Source organism: Pristis pectinata, chromosome 11, assembly GCF_009764475.1.
Source record: "Pristis pectinata isolate sPriPec2 chromosome 11, sPriPec2.1.pri, whole genome shotgun sequence".
In the NCBI taxonomy this organism is placed as follows: Eukaryota; Metazoa; Chordata; class Chondrichthyes; order Rhinopristiformes; family Pristidae; genus Pristis; species Pristis pectinata.
Genome location: NC_067415.1, coordinates 18,236,672 through 18,257,263, shown reverse-complemented (window position 1 = coordinate 18,257,263; position 20,592 = coordinate 18,236,672). Strand labels below are relative to the sequence as shown.

The 20,592-nt window shown below is 41.7% G+C and overlaps 1 protein-coding gene across 2 annotated transcripts in view; it reads left to right on the top strand.

Moving 5' to 3' along the window:
• Positions 1-8,751, top strand: part of LOC127576238 (rho guanine nucleotide exchange factor 17-like) — a 336,698-nt gene extending 327,947 nt beyond the window's left edge. For both annotated transcript variants that reach the window (XM_052026676.1, XM_052026675.1), the window contains exon 21: positions 1,346-8,751. In XM_052026676.1, coding sequence (XP_051882636.1) covers positions 1,346-1,551 — 206 coding nt within the window. In that variant the 3' untranslated portion in view covers positions 1,552-8,751. The remainder of the gene's footprint in view (positions 1-1,345) is intronic.
• The last annotated feature ends 11,841 nt before the right edge of the window (positions 8,752-20,592 follow it).

The following is a 20,592-nucleotide window of genomic DNA, read 5'->3' as shown; positions in this document are numbered from 1 at the left end:
TGAGACATCATGTTACAGCACCTGGAATATTGTGTGTGCAGTTCTGGTCACCAGACTATAGGAAGGATGTGATTAAACTAGAGAGGGTACAGAAAAGGTTCATGAGGATGTTGCTGGGACTGGGGGGCTTGAGTTATAAGCAGAGACTGAATAGGCTGGGACTGTTTTCCCTGGAGCAAAGAAGGTTGAGGGGTGACCTTATAGTTGTTTTTTAAAATCATGAAGGGCATAGATAAGGTGGATGGTCATAGTCTTTTTCCCAAGGTAGGTGAGTCTAAAACTGGAGGGCATAGGTTTAAGGTGAGAGGGGAAGATTTAAAGGGGACCTGAGGGGCAAGTTTTTTCACACAGAGAGTGGTGAGTATATGGAACGAGCCGCCAGAGGAGATGGTAGGGTTGGGTACACTTACAACATTTCAAAGACATTTGGATACATACATGGATAGGAAAGGTTTAGGGGGATATGATCCAAACGCAGGCAAATGGGACAAGCTCAAGAAGACACTTTGGTCGGCATGGACGGTTGGGGTGAACATAGAACCTAGGGTAAAGGGCCTGTTTCTGTGCTGTGTAGCTCTATGACTATATGATTGTAGGCCAACAAAGAACTTGGCATAAAATTGGAAGCTTGATGAGGCTAGAGTTGTCCTCAACTGATGAGATTTCAAAGTGACTTGAGAGAGACCTTCAGAGTTACAATAGAGTTAGTATAAAATTGATTTGAGTAAATTGTTCATAGTGATAAAAAGTGCAAAGGATAGTGGGCATTATTTAATATTATGGAAATTAAGATTCATTGGAAATTCAAGGGGAACCACTTCACACAAAGATTGTGTAATAAATTGCCAGGGAAGGTCACTGCGGCAAATAACATTTGTGGGTGAAAGATGCATCTGGATATATCTCCAGCAAAGGAGATAGAGGGCAACAAATTGGGAAAACTGCAAGGCTGAGATTGTTAATCAAAACAAATGCAAATGCTAGAAGGTGGAAACAAAAACAGAAAATGCTGACAACTCTGTCAAGGTCAGGCAGCATCTGTGGAAAGAGAAACAGTTAATATCTCAGGGCTGATCTGAAACACTAACTCGTTTCCCTTTCCACAGCTGCTGCCTGACTTGCTGAGTCCTTCCACGGTTGAGACTGGGACACCTTCCCTGCATTCAAAATTTGTCTTTTCATGTTCAATGTGAAACTTTAGATTGCTAGGCAGATGTAAAATAATTATTTCATTTTGGGACGTTGATTCTTACTGTTGAAGCAGGGGTTGGTTTGGATTAAAGCACATGTGGTATTGTTGATTTGCATTTTTGAATGAAGTCCAAACATCTCCTTAACCTTGTAGGTCGGCCCAACGCAGGTGGAGAAAGGCTAGTTGGTTCACAGAAGCGGGACTCGGCGAGACGCCGATCTTCTGCCATTATTCCATTGAAGACCAACATGCTGGTGATCAGCGGAGGAGACGGGTATGAAGACTTCCGGCTTACCAACAGTAGTGAGACTGTCGGCCGAGACGATAGCACCAACCATCTGCTTCTGTGGCGCGTTTGAGAGGAGTGAAGCAAATCGTTGGCTACAAGACTACTGTTTTTGTTTGTCTCCTAGTGTGCTTAGTCTAATGCTTGGGCATTTAGTCTCTGTGTGCATTGTTTGTCTTTTACTGTACACGAGCAGGACCCTGAATGAATGATCATCAGTCTTAAGAACATATCTGCAAGTTTGTGAGGTGATCCACCCCGAATTTTAGTTGTGATGTTATTTTCTTTCCCACACAGTGTGCCATTGATGTGAAATGGTACATGGTTGTGAGTTGCTTTATTAATGAGCAGTGGAACAAGTAAGGATAATCCATCTGTCACCATCTGTGATAATTATGGCTTCCCATTAATGAAAAGAATGTCACTGAGTTTGGGACCAAGAAATGACACAATGTGTCACAAGGAGTTGAGCAAAGAATAAGGCAGGAGATTGTGGGAATCACACATTGTACAGGACATCTTCATTTGTGACAGGAGATCCCTTCTTTATCTCTAACCTCTGTTCCCAAAAGTTCAAAGTCTGGCAGTTTCTTTGTAGCAGCAATCATGAGGAATCAAGCTGACGGCACCATGATTATGTTTCAAGTAACCACCAAGTAATCATTTCCAATGAGACCTTCGTCTGTGGGAACCTGTCTAAGACAATCTTGGTGGTCTGCATGGATATTGTGACAGTGGAATTCTGTTTGTTGTGGTGTTTGAAATGAACAGGCCTTTCAGAAATCAGAAGACCTCAGTCAAATGTGTCATATTGATATGAACCACAAAGTGGAGTGCATCGTGGCATATGTGTATGTACTTACACACCTAAGACAAACATTTGTGGACTTCATTCTCAGTGAATCTGCATGAGAGAGAATTATGTTTGTAGTATTAATTCCTTTTGGACACCACACAAATTTCCATGTACTTTCACTTTCAATCAGAGGACTGATGAATTGCATTGTATGTACCTCATTGTGTACCGACAGCTACAACGTTCCAGTAATGTGTGTGTGTGTGTATGTGTGTGTGTGCATGTGTGTGCACGTGTGTATGGGTGTGTGCGTGCACATGCATGCACTTGGTTGTGTTCTACTGCCATCTTTGTAGAATGGAGCCAGTTTATATAGAAACCAGAGCGTGTGTGTAAAATGACTATGTGCAATATGTGGCCAAGATCATGGAGGACCATCACTTTTCAGAAGCATTTAACCAGAGGACATTCAAACATTTTGCAGGAAGCACCGGTTAAGTAGTGCCACATAAAAACCTCAATCTGCCAAAGGCCGCAATTATAGTCGAAGCTACCTTTTGGACAGTTGATCCAGAAGGTGAACTGATATTGGTCCTCTTGTACAGTATTTATGTTTATTTTAACTTAGTTATCTTTCACAGCACTTAATTTATGCATTTACCTTTTTTTTTAAATATCTCTAGAAATTTGACAAAGTTTGTTTTACATTTTGTGGCTTAATCTAGTTGTTCATTCTGTGTGGTGAGATTTTGTAAAAGGAAGGGTGACTGAACTATGTGGATCTCGATCTCAGTTAACTGATTACAATTTTTCCCCAATACTTTACTCCCAGTTCCTCATGCACTTCAATTCTACTCCCCACTTTCACTAACTCTGTAATAAAACAACAGATATGTTGTGCGATGTTTGGTCTTAAATCAGCTCAAATGCAGGAGACGTGTTGGAAATTCCAGAACAATTAATAATTGGGTGAACATCCAAAACTTTACAAACTCTCTTTGCAGGTACTGACCAGATGTGCATTTCTCGCACTGCCAATTTTTATTTTAATAATTCAATAGGACATGCCACAAAGTTTGTTTCATTTATGTCATTGTAAGGGGAAGACTTTGAGGGTCAGAGATAATGAGATTCCAAGGTGTTGCAAGTAGACACTTTGATTCATTTACTGGTGTCAATATGACTTTGGCTTTTGCCTTGTTTCTTGGCCATCCTTTGCTAGGGTATCACAACCCCACATACTCATCTGAAAGCAATGACATTAAGGTAAAAGTTTTTCTTTAGTACTCCCACACACTAAAGCTTGACACCTGGGTTGTGAAGACAATAATTTAGCTTAATATCTGTTTATTTGTATTCGGTGATTTGGATCTAAAGCCTTTTAGATGTGTGTGTGGTATGTAATTAAGCCTTCTGCTGTTGAGTTTTCACCCAGTAATTATCCCTTGAAAGATGAATTGCAAAAAATTAGGGTTAAAATTTGGAAATAACAACTGTGTTTCTGGTGTGGTGCTCCACATCTATCACCCCTATCCCTCCACCAGTAGCCCTTCCACAATTACCCTTGCTCCACCCAGTACCGCTCCACCCAGTGCCACTCCCACCTCCCAAGCCCATTGCGTTTTCCATTACAAAGTGCATGTAGCCTGTTCTATGTTCCAATGAACAGCACAATTGTGGAGTATATCTTTGATTGCATGTAGCATAATACAGGTATTGATGGTCCAATTCTAAGTACATAATTCCTTTTATGTTAGACTTCAGTCACGATGCTATAGCTTGCTCAATATTCTTTACTCAAAAATTGTTTCACTGATTAAATCTGATTTTTGCTCCTTATGAACAGTTTTAATTTTGCATCCCAAAAAAGTAGTATTTCCTCCCAAATGGTCTTACCTGATCAAGAGAAGCCAAAGATTAGAAGACACATACATAATGAATGTTCTTTTCTCCCATGTTTACTTTCCGAAGTTATATAAGGGGTCAAGTAGCCAGACACAGGTATTAAATGTTTAAAAAATGTGAGGGGAAAATTCTGCCCTTCTCACCTTTTCCTGGTTTTCTTATTAATGGGATGACATAAAACAGTGGAAGAATGCATTGCAATAAAATTAAGTAGTGACTGTGTGAATCAGCAGCACAGGAACAAGATTTCTGGTATTGAATTAAATATTTTATACCTGAATGAGTAAAATTAGATTGTTGGCTCTGCGTTATCATTCATTGGAACAGCCAGGTTATAATCAGTATCTGAAAAGGGTGTTTTCTGTTGTTATGTAGCACATGCAATGGGCCCAGTGAAGATCTGTGGGCTTTGATGTTTAAAAAGTTGCTTTATCTGCATTAAAGTTGTTTCGAGAAACTCAATCTTCTATTTGTGCAGATCAAAACCTTGAAATATTTTGACTCAAGCTCATGTTGCATTTTATTCAGTGCTTGGTTGAAGCGCAAGAGTTGCCAAATCTAAGACTAGCGTACAGTGGCCTCTTCAGAATTGCATCATATTCCTAGCCCATTCACAGAACATCATCATAAAAATAATTAACCTTTACAACTGAATCTAGAAATAAAATTGCCTTATGAACATTCTGAGCTTGATTAAAGCCCCATTGTTTTGTGGCATTATTTTTGTGAACAATGGGAATGATTTGCGCTGCTAATTAAACCAGTGGTGTTCTGAATGAGGTGGAATTCTGAATTACATTTACAAATCTAAGTCTTAAGATCATAACTGGAAAATATCTGAGCATGATGCACGTTGATCCGTAACTGTGTGGATGTGTTTCAGGAGCAGTGGTTGTTGGTAGAAATAAATACATTGTTAGACTAATTGTACCACACATTTTGCATTAATGAGAAACAGTTTCCAGATATGCAGACATAATACAACTCGATTCTCAAACCACCAGGATTATCTCCAAACAAATAGAGTGGGATCATCTGGTATTTCACATTGCTGAAAAATGCCTAAGTGTAGCGTTATCTACTATAACACAAGCCTATTGGTGTTCATCAATCACACGTCATAAAGACTTTCCTAGTAAGCACATACATCCCAGTCAAACAACTGTACAGGAAACTGCTTGACCTTTACTTCTTTTTAAGTTTCTTCTGCCAGTGAAGCAATGTTTGCACAAATGTTTGCCGATGATGCTGATGTTTCCTCCCAGAATGTTTACACATTATGAAGAAAGCTTTAATTGGCCTGTGATGATATCGTGACTTTTAAAATGTCTTGAGAAGGTCGGGGTGGCGTGGAGGCTGGAGAAAGTTCAATATATTTAATGCACTGAGATCGAAGGAGACTGTGTCAGTCTAAAGTTCTGAAGTCACTGACTTAGTGGAGGCAGGGCTCAAACTGCCTAGTATAAACAGTGAATTATAAAGTGCCTAGATTAATGTTGGATGTGCAATTAAAGGGATTAACAAATTAATGGGAATTATATCAGTTGTAATTGTTTTAAGGGGATCCAGTCATTTAAGCCAGAAAAATTATTTCACCATTAAGAAATTTATTTTTGGATTTAATTTCTTAATTTTTCACATAGTGCCAAAGGAATTAGGGAAGGGAACTGATGTTCAGATAAAAGAAAAGTTTGCAAAGTCGAGGTACAAAATGAAGGGAAAAATTGATTGAATGTAAAATCAGAGGGCCAATAGATGTGCCCAGTTGTTTGTGGCATGCATCAAAATTAAGAAGTTTGTTGAAATTTATAGCAGGAAATTGAATCATCAAAACTTCAATTTCTGTGGGATTTATATTCCTGTCTCCAAAACTTCTAAGTAGATGTGTGCACCAAGGGGAGGAAGAGAGAGATTTGTTTGAGAAGTCAAGGTGGGGGCATGTGGATTACCAGTTTGGAAACTTTCAGTTTTCAGCAGTGATCACCAACCATGTGCTGAAAATTCACTGACTGGATCAAGACCCATGAAAGACTGCTCTTACATCAATGGCATTTCAGTTCACTTCGTGGGTCTTGAATCTCCAGGTTTGGGGTGGAGTGGAAGATGTGCCAGGACCTAAAGGGGTAAATTACAAATTAAGTTTGGCTTTCATTTCCTTTTAAGGAACTTGTGGGGTGAGCTGAGGTGATTGAAATGATAGAACATTTTGACAGACTAACCACTTCCACTTGTGGAGAACCTCAGAAAGTCTTAAAATTGGAAGGAAAGTTAAGATGCATGTTTTCTCATAAAGATTACAGGAAATCTGAAGCCCTCTCTCCCTGTAGAGGTGGGGCTAAAAGTGACATTTTTGGGACCAAAATAGATGAATGTTTTAATTTGGCAAGGAATATGGACCAGAGGAGGATGAGCCTTAAGATTGTAGTCCACTTCTGTGGCCTTCTTTAAATGCCCCTGCTGAGCACTTTCCCAAAATCCTTTGGGTTATCCACTGAACGAGAGCAGATTGCAGTGGCCAGTGAAACAGGTTGAAAGGTTAAGAAGAAACAATGAATTGTTATGGTTTAAAAGAATCAACTGTTATATGTTTGCTAAGTAGGTAGACTCTAGAGTTGCAAGAGAAGAACATGTATGAGATACAGATTGGTATGTACAGTTGCAAAGAAAACACTGCACCGGTCAAAGTAAGGATCCACGTTCCAGAATTAAGTCTGGACATAGAAACCAAATGAGTCCACCAGTTCTAACGCAGTATGGTGCTCCCTGCTAATGCTTGGAAGTTCAGAACTAGAATGAGTACGTCAGTGAAGATTGTGTTAAATTTTATAATTTAGATATGGTAAGTGAACATTTAGAACACTTGGAAAAATGTATTCCCCTAAAGGAAGGTGGCTTAGATAGCAGGGAGTTTTGGAAAGATATATTGGTCTTAGAGGCTTTTTGGCACATATTCATCAGAAGTATGCCACCACTTCAAGTTAAATTAGAGCTGGAAGAGTCAGCCTGTTTCTAAGAATAAGGTGGCTTGTAGGAAGTGGGCCAGTGGAAGTTAAGTGTGGAAAGTAGGTGGTGAGTCCATGGCATGCAGTGGTTTGGGGGAGAAGGTAGTTCAGGGAAGGCTTGTGCTCTCCTTGTGAGACCATCTCCATAAAGGGGAAAAAAGTACTCTCACCTTGAAGGGCTCTTCTGCCAATCAACAAATACAAAAGCTTCTTCACTCTTGACAAAATAAAGACTGTAGGCAGATCCCAATAAACCATTGGATTCGTACCTGCAGATTTAAACCAGAAGCACACTGTCTTTGATGAGGTATCCTTGGTTTTTAAAAACATTGATTGATTTTAGGAGGTGCCCTTTATTACCTTCTGGGCCTTGGATTGTATACCCATCCTCTGTGTGTACAGTCAAATAATAGTTGCTTGTCTGCTGTGTCTCTCTCAGACACAAACTTTAATCACCATGATTAAAAATACTATTATTGCTTTCATGCATGCACTACGTTAAAACATATCTCACTAAGTGCCACATATCACTGCAAAAAAAATGAAGACCCTTAAGTTAAAAAAAAAGGTGTAAAGAGAGAAAGAAGCACTTCAGATTTTCAAAACAAAACACTTAAATATTTTTCTTGGTCCTACATGTGAAGAGCTTATTTTAAAGTAGTGTCACACTGCTTGGGAGCAGGCTAAGTTCCTGCTGTGGTCAAGAATTGGCCACTTTGCAAGACTTGACTTGGACCCTTGGCACACTCCGGTGGACAATCACCTGTCAGGGTAGAGGTGATTGCCGGTTTGGTCAAATGTTCACCTCTCAACAGGAAGGGTAGCTTTTTTGGCTTCTGAGTCAAAAGATTTCTATTGTTCTAGATATCTGGGTGCAGAAAGCACATTACCAAGTGGCAGAGCCCCTTTAGAACCAAAAGGATCTGTTATGTGTAATTCATGATGCATGAGGCATGATAAATAATTACTGTTAAAGAATGGCTCTTCTGCTCTAAACACCTCACTGTGTTTCCTTTCACATTCTCTTCATACAACTGCAAGTCTATTTTAAGTGTTGATTAATCGAGAAGCATTAACTCTCACAAACCATACGATGTTGGCCGATTGTAAAGGATAGCAGTATCTTTAATGTTGTGTCAATTTGATATTAGGGTATTGCTTTGTAATTATCAGCCTGCACTGAAATTAACACTCCATTCACTCACCCTGTACTGAGTTCAAGAACTAATAGTAAAATAAAACATGATTTAAAATTATATGCAGAAAGTGAAGAAAGATGTGTTTCTTCAGGTTGCAGATTGCTTGGGCAATGGGAGAAGCCACCTTTTGAGTATTGTAAATAATGGTATATATTTCCTCCTCTGTACATACTGTTCTCAGTCTTTAATTGTTGATATGAATTTAATGGCATATTTTTATATACGTTTAAGTTTCACTGGTACAATCATTGTTGGACCAGGGCATTTAAATTATAACTACTACAGTACTTGGAAAACTTTTATTCTGAACCATTAAAAGTCAAGTGAGGTTGTCATGTTTATCACGTATTCCTGTTATGTTTTGTCACTGTGGGATCTTTGTTATTAAAGTTCACTGGTGTCAGATATTTACATTGTATAAGTGTGCTTTATTTCCACTGATATATAAAAAAATAATTTAAATGAGCAGAATATTAAGAGGAAATGCATGCAGCTATATTTTACGAAACAGGTAATCTTATTTTAATGGAGACCTAAGAGACTGCAGATGCTGGGATCTGGAGCGACAAACAATCTGCTGGAGGAACTCAGCGGGTTGAGCAGCATCTATGGGAGGAAATGAATTGTTGATGTTTCGGATTGAAGCCTTGCATCAAAATCTTTTTAAATTGTTGCTCATTGTTTTGTGGGCATCACTGACAAGGCCAGTATTTATTTCATATCCCTAATTCCCATGAGAAGGTGTGGTGAGCCATCTTGCCTCCCTGCAGTTTTAGTGTTGAAGGACCTCCAGCAGTATTGCAGAGTAGGGAGTTATCAGATTCTGACTCAGTGATGATATATTAATGAGTCAGCATGGTGTACAACTTGGAGGAGAGTCTGCATGTGGTGCTGTTCCCTTGTGCCTATTGCCTTTGTCTCAAGTGAAAGAGATTGTGGGTTTTTGAGGTACTATAAAATCCGATGAGTTGTGACAATGGATCTTGTAGAGGGTACACACTGCAGCCACCATGTGTCTGTTTATGGTTGGAGGGGGTGAATGTTTAGGGTGGTGGAATCATCCTGGATGGAGATGGGGTTCTCAGCTTTGGCTGGAGTTGTGCTTATCCAGGCAAGGGGACAGTATTTCATCATGCTCCTTGGAGGCAATGAAATGACTTTGTGGAGTCAGGAGGTGAGTCATTCACCACAGAATGCCAAGCCCCTGACACTGAAGTAAATCATCTCAAAACTCATCATTGTGCACAATGTAAAGTCACGCTTCTTGTTCTCTGTCTTAAGCTGCAAATTATTTGCCTGAAACACTATTCTGTATAAATATAAGTCTCTTTCACCAACACAAGATAAACAAATTGGTTTGAATTTATGGCTGAACATGAATTGCATTTTCTTCCCAGCCCAGAAATCAGAGTAAATAAGCCTCCATCTGTCCCATTAAGCTTGATACAGCTTATCAGAGGAAATCTTCTGGGCCAATCATCACTTTGCTTAACCCATGACAGATTTCAACTGTGAATTCACGGCCATCTGCTCCATACATCTGTGCTGCTATAACTTGTGGCACTAATGTAAGAAGTGATATTGCAAGGTTGGTAAAGAACTCATTTATCATTTAGAAATTAATGTAATTGGTAGATTCTTTATGAACGTTATGTCATTTCTGTTTGGTGGTTTCTAGCGAAATTTTTCAAATGAGGGGCAGAGCATAGAGGTTATTCTTATGAACTGAAATTCATGCTGCAGTGTTATGGGAAAGGCATTAGTTAGCCACTATTATTCTTTAAGCAGCAGCAAAGCAAGTAGAGTGAAGGAATTTGAATCCCTCCAACCCACCCCTTATTCAATGGGAACAGAGAAGTTAACAGGGGCCCTCCCATTTGCCACTTTATTGATGATGGTGGTGAGATCTTTGTGTAAAAAGCTAACTGGAGATCTACGGTGCTACCAGGGTCCCAGTGGAATTGTGACTGGGCTTTAGCCAGGGTGCAATTGCAGATTTCCCAATTTGGCATGCTTGTCTTCATCAGTCAAGGCATTGAGTCGAAGAGTTGGGATGTCATTTCGAGTACAAGCCGTTGATGAGTCCACGCTTGGAGTATTGTGTGCAGTTCTGGCCGCCCAGCTATAGGAAGGGTGCCATTAAGCTGGAAAGGATGCAGAAAAGATTCACAAGAATGTTACTGAGACAGGAGGGCTTGAGTTATAAAGATAGGCTGGATAGGCTGGGACTTCCTTCACTGGAGTGTAGGAGGCTAAGGGATGACCTGATAGAGGCAAATAAAATCATGAGGGGAATAAATAAGGTGGATGGTCACAGTCATTTTCCCAGGGTAGGGGAATCTAAAACTAGGGGACATAGATGTAAGGAGAGGGGAAAGATTTAAAAGGGACCGGAGGGGCATCTTTTTCACACAGTGGCTGGTGGGTCTATGGAACGAGCTGCCAGAGGAAGCTATAGAGGCAGGCATAATTACAATGCTTAAAAGGCATTTAGTCAGGTACACGGGTAGAAAACGCTTAGAAAGATGTGGGCCAACTGCGGGCAAATGGGACTAGCTTGGATAGACATTTTGGTCAGTATGGATGAGTTGGACTGAAAGGCCTGTTTCCCTGCTGTATAATTCTTATGCCTATCTGAAGCAACTTGGCAGCAGATGAGAAGGATGAAGAAATCTTCTGCCCCACTCTGTCTGCCTTCCAGTCCCCAACTCCCTTAGAGACCTGTCCCCAAAAAACACTCCCATTTATTTACTTTCAAGCCAGGAGCTCCCATATCAGTTCAGGACTAGGAGATGGCCACTGGCGTCTCAGTTACCTCTGGGCAATAATGCTGTACTCAGGGTTAAAGTTTAGGCCTTTGTACTGCTCTGCTCACCTTCCCTAAACCAGCCTGGGCTTTCCCAGAACTGAGAAACAAAGGACTGCAGATGCTGGAATCTAGATGAAAAACACTATGATGTTGGAGGAACTCAGCAGGCCAGGCAACTTCGGTGGAGAAAAGCAGGTAGTCAATGTTTCAGTTCAGGACTGAAGATAGGAAAAGGGGAAGCCCAATATATAGGAGGGAAAAGCAGAGCAGTGATAGGTGGACAAAAGAAGGGAGGGGCCTCTTTTGTCCACCTATCACTGTTCCCCCCTCTTTTGCTGGGGGGTATAAATTAAAGACTGAGCAGTAAGGAAGGAGGTTTGGGCATGCACTCAGACTGCTCCTGAGGTGGAAAATGGTAAGTAGGCTAGATGAGGTGGGAGAGGAGATTGTCTGCTCTGAGGTTATGACTCAGGGCAAGCACTGCTGGAAGGGTGAGTGAAACAGATGGAGGTGGAGAGAACATTAGAAACCAAAGCAGGAGTAAGCTATTTGCCTCCTCACACCTTCTCTCCCATTCCTTAATATCATGGCTGATCTTTTGTCTCAGTGCTATGTTCCTGCACTAACCCTATATCCCTTGATTCCTTTATTATCTAAGATATATCAATCTCTGTCTTGAACATTCAGTGCTTGAGCCCAGACAGGCCTCTTGGATAGAGAATTCCAAAGAGTCACCACCCTGTGGTTGAAGAAATTTCTTCCAGTCTCTGTCCTGAGTGGCCAATGCCTTATTTTGAAATTGTCACGCTTATTTGGTGGTGAAACCAGAGTCTGAGGGAACTGAAAAGATTATCTCAGTAGGATACACTGACAACATTTTGCAACAATATCACACTAGTCACATTGAAAATCTAGCTCAATATTTTCTAGCTTTAACAATAAACAGTTGATGATTGGGTGTAAAGGTCAGAGTGGCTGAATTTATGTTCTTGTTACCTCCAGGCACATCTGTTCCACTGCATTGTTGTTTTACCCTCCAAAGACTTAAAGTCATCCAAACTTTGCTGCCTGTTTTCTAACTCTCATCAGGTTCCTGTCATTCATCAGCACTGAGCTTGCCAATGTACATGGGCTCCCCGTTAAGCCAAGCCTCAATTTTAAATTTCTCTTAGTATTCCCTTGGAGATTAGTATAGAAAGGTACTTGAGGGGTGGACGGATGGGGAGGGGCAGGGCAGGGCAGGGGGCCTGTTTCTGTGCTGTATGTCTCTATGACTCTCGTTTTCAAATCCCTCCAAGGCTTTGCTCCTCTCTGCCTCTCCAATCACCTCCTCCCTTCCAGTCCTCTTGAGGTAGCTGCACTCTCCAAATTCATAATAACTAAGAAAAAGTGGCACCAGAATATCAACAAACACATCATAAGGTAAATTATTTATTTTTTGTGAATGCTTCTGTCTAACTTTAGTTAAATCAATAAGGATCTTACAGTGCAGAAAAGTCGTAAAGTATTCCTAAGACAGATCGACTCACTTCTGGCAAAAGGAAAATTCAAGTTATCATCTTGTGTGTTTGTGATGTTAATTGCTGTCAGGATGCAATATCTGGGAAGCTGTCTCTGTAAGAATCCTCCACCAATTCTTGATTCAATTTACACCAATGACAAATTGCAAGACTATTTGGCAATGGTGTAAATTGGATCATGCCATTTCCAAGCAGTGTCATCCTCTTCTGGTAGTAGGTATCATAGAGCTGTAGAGTCACACAACACTAAAACAGGCCCTTTAGCCCACAAGACCATGTCAAGCCAGGTATCCATGTATATTAATCCCATTTACCAGCAACTTGATCTGTAGCCTTCCAGGCAGAGCATTCCAGATTCCAACAAACTTCTGGGTAAAAAAAAATTCAACCTCTGCTCCCCTCTAAACCTCTTGTCTATTACCCTAAATCTATGCCCTCTAGTTTTAGATACTTGCTGTGGGGGTAAGTTTCCTACTATCTAACCTATCTATGGCCCCCATAATCCTGTTTCAAGCAAGAGAGAATCAAAGAAAAGAACAAATGTGATTAAGAAGAACTGAAACAAAAAACGTAAGTTGAAGTTTTGGCAGTTGTGTAGCTTTAATTTGGATATCTCAGGTTTAGGGATTTCATTCTCCGCAACTTCCGCCATCTCCATCGGGATTCCACAACCAGACACATCTTCCCCTCTCCTCCCCTCTCTGCTTTCTGCATGGATCACTCTCTCCATGACTCCCTTGTCCACTTGTCCCTCCCCACCAATCCCCCTCCGGGCACTTATCCCTGCAACCGTGCAAAGCGTTACACCTGCTCCTACACCACCTCCCTCACCACCATTCAGGGCCCTAGACAGTCCTTCCAGGTGAGGCAGCACTTCACCTGTGAATTTGAGGGTGTCATTTATTGCATCCAGTGCTCCCGATGCGGCCTCCTCTACATCAGTGAGACCTGACGCAGATTGGGAGATCGCTTCGTCGAGCACCTTCGCTCCGTCTGCCATACCAGCCAGGATCTCCCGGTGGCCAGCCATTTTAATTCCACTTCCCATTCCCACACCGACATTTCTGTCCACAGTCACCTCTACTGCCAAGCTGAGGCTAGACGCAGATTAAAGGAACAGCACCTCATGTTCCATCTTGGTAGTCTCCAACCTGACTGCATCAACATCGATTCTTCTAACTTCTGGTAACCACTCCCCTCTGTCCCGTTTTTCTCCCCTTATCCCATCGGCCCCATCACTCCATCTCTATTCCCTCCCCAGCCCTCTCATTACCCACACAGTCCCCCCCACCGGTTCCTCTCCTTATTCCATGGTCCACTGTCCTCTCCTATCAGATTCCATCTTCGTCAGCCCTTTGTCTCCTCCACCTGTCATCTCCCAGCTTCTTACATCATTCCCACTCTCCCCCCCACCACTTGCCTATCACCCCTCTCACCTGGATCCACCCATCACCCGCCAGCTCTTCCTCCACCCCTTCACCCCACCTTTTTAAGCTGGCTGCCTCCCCTCTTTATTTCCAGTCCTGATGAACAGTCTGAACCCAAAACATCAACTGTCCATTTCTCTCCGTAGATGCTGCCTGACCTGTTGAGTTCCTCCAGCTTTTTGTGTGTTGCGTCCTCCTTGGTACAAACACCTTCCCAACTTCAGAGGTGAATGTATGATTGAAGCAGCAAGTAAGATTCAGGCTAACTCTCTCAATATTAATATGGTTTATCTTCTCATCTTCTGATGACCTGTGACTTTGTATATTATTTATTATTGGTAAATTATTTGACTTGCCAGCACTCAGTAATATATAAACATACCTAGGGCCTTCCCTGTATTAGCAGCTTTCATTAAAATAAAATAATCGAGAGCTAGTCAATACATGTAGATTTATTGCAATGCAGGTGAATTCAGAGGTTGATTTTATCCCCTTGTTCAATAAGTCTGTGTTGAGCCTATAAATATACAGGATATGTATTCCTTTTTTTTTAAAATATAAGCAGCTGGAACCAGTGGAAGGATTTATATGCTTACATTATGCATGTCTTGCATACCTTTACCTCTGAAAAAAGCACAGTGCCAGCATTTATAATTGTAATGAAAATAGCCAACTAACATTTAGGCTTATTGATGGTATAGACAACCAATGCTGGTAAATGAAATGTTATATAATCTGCAAGGTGCAATTGTGAAAATGAATGATATGGAAATAGTTTTCCTTTTTCAGGATTATCAAACCCACAATTATTTTGTAGTGCTCTATTCGGCCACTTGAGGGCAACAACTGATGATCTGCAGATCAGAGTCTGGAAATTGGATCTATTTGCACCCATTTTCCAAATGCAAATTGTGCATGAAGTGTTTAATTTGGGTTAGATCATGCTTGCGATCAATTCCAGCTCAAAGTGAAGCCATTGGGAAAGTGGCCCTGGGATGGCACCGTGTTTAATTCACCTCAGTCCAGGCAACCTTTTCTCATCACCATCACGCACCAGACATTTCCTTCATTCCCAGCATGAACTGTAGCTCTTGGATGCAATTGACCAACTTCAGTGGACACTCACAAAAGAAACCAGGAGCACATCACACTGAGGTCACCAACAAGGTGTCAGTTAAAGGGTCAGCACTAGCTCACCAAAGTCTTGCACATACCACTCATTATCCCTTCACTGTTTGCAGCCTCCTTTTACAAATTTCACTTACGTACATAGAACATAACAGCACAGTACAGGCCCTTCGGCCCACGATGTTGTGCCGACATTTTATCCTGCTCTAACATCCATCTAACCCTTCCCTCCCACATAGCCCTCCATTTTTCTAACATTCATGTGGCTATCTAAATGTCCCTCACTTAGATCATAACATATTGAAGTTATTTCTTTGCAATACTATTTCCTTATGGCCCAATAATCTTTAACATTGAAACAACAAAAAGCTTCCATGTTTGCCTTTTTTAAAACACAAGGCAGCCTTTAATCTAAAGAAAGAAAGTTAGTGCATGCTCCATAAATTTCTTATGGCCATGTTAAATCTGCGTTGGTTTTGAGTCAACTTCAATCTCACATTATTGAGATCTGTGGAAAATTTCAACAAAGTTGCCAAAGACAAGATCAGAGTAAATTAGAACAACAAGTTACAACAAAAAGCAGCATATGCAAGGTTTAGGAAACTGAAATTAGACAGGCCCCTTGAGAAATACAAAAGAAGCAGGAAACTCCTTTGAGCTACACGCTATGACATTGGACCATTGATCAGCCACCACTGTGGTGTGGCGTGGGGCTATTCACTGCGTGGGACGAGATCAGGGTAGACCTTCACATGATGGGTAAGTACCTGGACACACACATGCTCTGCTTGCCCACAGCATTTTCCCTCACCTCCATGGCACCCTTTTATGCAGTGGTTCTGTGGCTGCTGTGGGACAATTCATTTGAGGTCTGATGCCCTTCTCAATGATCAACAGTAGCAATGATGCAGCAACTGCATGTTTTCCAAGTAGCTTCCAATGGGAACCACACTGATTAATGTATGCTTCTGTGTGCAAATCATCACAGCACCATCTTTAACATATTTTTACCTTAACCAATTTCACAAATTGTTGGGGCGGTTTCAATTGGCTGTTAGCCCTATACACAGCATATGGTGAATGCAGGAAGAAGCTGAAATCCAACTTCCAGACATAAATGTTTAGAAATTAGATTTTTCCCCATTTTTGTACACATAACCATTTGCTGCATTTTGCACCAACAACCCCATTTGAGTGCCCCTCAGAAAAAAGTTATGAAATTGGCCAAAATGACACTAAAAAGTTTTCGGATGGTTTACAGTCAGAAACATGGTAAAACTGGACCTGGGCACTTCCCAACAGAATCAGGCTCAATTGAACCTAGTTGGATGCTGCCTGACCTGCTAGGTTCCTCCAGCACTTTTTATGTATTTCTGTAGACTGGTGTAGTGTTCAGTTTAGATAAACTAGTGACCATTGGTTCTACATCTGCCTGAGAAGGGACTTCCTTCATAGTGACCAGACTTAAGCAACGCACACTATGGCTGGCCCAGAGGATGGGGAGACAATAGAGAAGAAGGAACGAGCTCACAGATTCATATTACAGTTGTACAAAATGTTGGTTAGGCCACACTTGGAGTATTGTGTGCAGTTCCGGTCACCACACTATAGGAAGGACATGATTAAGCTAAAGAGGGTGCAGAAAAGATTGGTTGCCTGGATTGGAAGGCTTGAGTTATCAGGAGAGATTGGATAGGCTGGGTCTGTTTTCCCTGGAGCAAAGGAGACATAGAGGTGAAATGATAGAGGGTTATAAAGTTATAAAGGGCATAGATAGGGTAGATAGCCAGAGTCTGTTTCCCATAATAGAGATGACTAAAACTAGAGGTCGCAGGTTTAAGGTGAGTGGAAGGCGGTTTAATGAGGATCTGAGGGGTAAATTTCTCATGCAAAAAGTAGTTGGTGTCTGGAATGAACTGTCAAAGGAAGTGGAGGAGGCAGGAACAGCAACAATATTTAAGAGGCATCTGGACAGGTACTTGAATGAGCAGGGCACGGAGGGATGTAGAACTAATGCAGGCAAGTGGGATTGGTAGAGATAGGCATAATGGTTGGCATAAATGTGGTGTTTCTATGGGCCTGTTTCTATGCTGGACAATTCTGCCTCTATGACTCTTTAGTCCACATTGTTAGGGATTATTCAGGAGTTATGGAATTATGTTGATAGCAGACATTAATACAAACGAGAACAAGCCTTCAAAATAAAAACCTGTTGAAATGTAGCTACAAACAGTAATCAGTGTGAAATTAAAAGGACTACTTTGTAAACCAACTGTATTGTCAAGAGAGCACTGGTCCACAGCAGGAGGCTAATCAAGAGATATGGTTTGCAAACTGATACGACCATGAGACGTTCCCATGTTCATCAGCTAAACATAAACCGATGGGGCTATGCTAAATGGCCGACATCAACCCAGTCATCAGACACTCGCTTTTCTTTTGTCACTTGGCACATCAAACATGATCATAAGCATATTTGCTGTATCAATAACTGGGATATTTGTAGACTCAGAGAGTCAGCCCTCATGATATTAATTTTGGATGTCTGCATTCTATGCCCTTAGAAGCTTTTAAACCATCCATCTGAGTTACTTTGCCCCAGCAAAGGTGCTTGAACATGCAGAGGAGTCTTGTCAGTTACAGAAACTCCCATTGTAAATATGTAATTCAATGGAACTACTTCTCAGAATCAAAATATTGAAGTAAACAATGTCATTCTAGCTGTTGAAATTGTACTGAATCACCTGATATTATCTTTGTTCTTCAGAGTTTAAAACTTGATGTCCTTTGAGCTTGGGGAGACGCTACTGAGAGGGTCTCCAAGAGAATGCCTGATTGTCGCAATGAATAAAGACCTGCATATCTCCCAGCTTCAATATCTCCAGTGACTCACATGTCAGGAGGAAGGTACAGTACACCAAGGGGGCTGGTAAACCAGCCAGGGCCATTGCAGGAGGTGGCTACAGTGGTCTGCTACAGCACTGAGAATCCCTATTCGTATAACAATACGGATGTAAATTTTACATCGTCACACAATAAGTTAGTATGAGCTACACTCCTCCAAATATATTGTAGCAAATCATAGCAGTTGGATCAAGGATTCATCTATTGATGCGTTATGATCAATACAGGTGGTCCTGAAGGGAAGGATGTGCAGTACAGTTATGTGTCATCTGGGTTCTCTCGGCTGATTACTGGTCAACCATATTGATTTTAATGAGCATTGTGGAGTGAAGGAGGTATCTTTGCATAAGTTAATAGGTTCCTAATTAAATCCATCACTCTACGACGATACCTGTGCAGTCAATGTCTTCCTTCTACCCTGTGCTGGGGAATGAGGTTGGTGGTGTTCTGCTGCATCTTCCTGGTTTTTGCCTTCCTCATCATCCTGCTCTCCCTACTCCAGCCTGCACCTCATGTCCATCAGCCTCTGGGTCTCCTTGCTGCTCTCCCGCTGGCACCAGCTATTGTTTTTTGTTTACTGGTTTATGAACATACACGATAAAGGCAGCAGAATCTCATTTTCAGGAAACCAATGGCATCCTTCGCCACAATCTTTGTACTTGTACGTCTCCTTGTATCTCTGTTCAGCGAGGATGGCTGGTGATCTTATTTGTGTGTGGAGACAGGAAAGCAGAGGACAGCCCTTGTTCCCCAGGATCTCTCTCTCTGAGCCTTGCCAGCCCATTGAGAATGTCTGCCCCTGCAGCCTCCCTCAGCACAAAACATCATGCTTCCTGGAAACATGACAATGACCATCAAGCAGTTATTCATATGATCCACAACCTCCAGAATGTCGAGAGAGTGGAAACTGTTCCTTTTGAGGAAAGTTCCAGGCTATTAATAGGAGCCCTTGTGGGCATGCACTCAGTAGACACCAGCAATGCTGGCAAATCCCAGTGTCTGGTAGCCCAAAACTTCTTTACTAAAATCAAAGTAGGTGAAATTATTTTTCCAGCAATACAGAGCTGGGGTGATCTACCTCACACAGTGGTCAGCAGATAATGTGAAACATGGCCGAGGTTTACTGTGGGCACTTGGAAAGTTTCTGTGATAAAGGAGCTGAGAAAGGCTGTTTCGTACACAGAGAGTGCAATTGAGACGTGAGAACACAGCTTCAACTAAGGTCTTCCTGCAGAATGTCACATATTGCACTGATGGCTGTCTTGGAAAATCTGAGCCACCAGTAGTATCTCTGCAGGCTCACTGTGATTAGGTTCCTCAAAGATGTCTGTGTCTTTGTCTCCTGTAGACTTGCAGGTTCCCGACCATTCTGCATAAAAATACGAGAAAAACTCTGCAGGTCAGGCAGCACTTGAAAGAGAAAAAGTCAATGTTTCAGGTCTGAGACACTTCATCAAGACTGAGAAAGAGAGAAAAAAGTTGGTTCAGTTAGCAGAGAAGTAGGGGGAAGGAAGAAAAGGAATTTCTCTGACAGGGTGAAATAACGTGTCCACCTTTGTCAGTGTTATATGTTGGTAATATTGTAGAGCAGTGAAATGTTATATAGTCTAGCCAACTATGATATGCCCAGGGAAAAGGGAATTGCAGGCAGCATTGGCCTGTCTTGATAGAAACAGAAAGAAAGATTGATGCCCAGCTCTTTACCATTGCAAAACCTCCAGTGATGACTTGCTGCCAGCAGTGTCACCAAGGCACACACTGAGTGAATAGTTCAGCAGCTCAGTGTTGGAAAAAGCACTGTTATTTGTGTCCTATGGACCTAAGCAGCCTACAGTCAGTTCTGAAGCTGCCCAGTCACCAGAGTGACCCTTTGTGTAAAATGCGTCAAAGTGGAACAAACTGCCTCTAGATATATCGTGATTGTTCAAAGATGGTCGAATATTGCACCCTAAGCTCAAACTTACGATGGTAGTGTCATCCCGAAATCAATTTCCCTATCCGTCCGCTGTAAATAACACAGTGCCACGAGGTCGATTCGAACAAATACCTTTATTAGCAGTGCACCGCTAGGAGAATTCTCTTCAGCACTCGCTAAGAGTCGCTTCCCGAGTTCTCTCAGTACAAAGGGGTAGACAGAGATTTATACAGGTATTGTCACGCATACTTTAATGAGTCAGGTGCCGGAGTTCTTGGTTGAGCAGGAAGCGGACAAAGGGCTACTGCAGATGGACAAAGAGCAGCCTCACACCACAGGTTCAGCTAATCATTTTGCAATCGGGTGAGACAAAGGCAGGTATCACCTTCATTGTTTGAGACAGCCTTCCCATTTCCCGTTAAGATTGACCATCATCTCCATAGTCAAGCATAATGGGAATCCAATTAAGTTCCAGACACAGCAATTACCACACAGCACCCAGCCCAGGA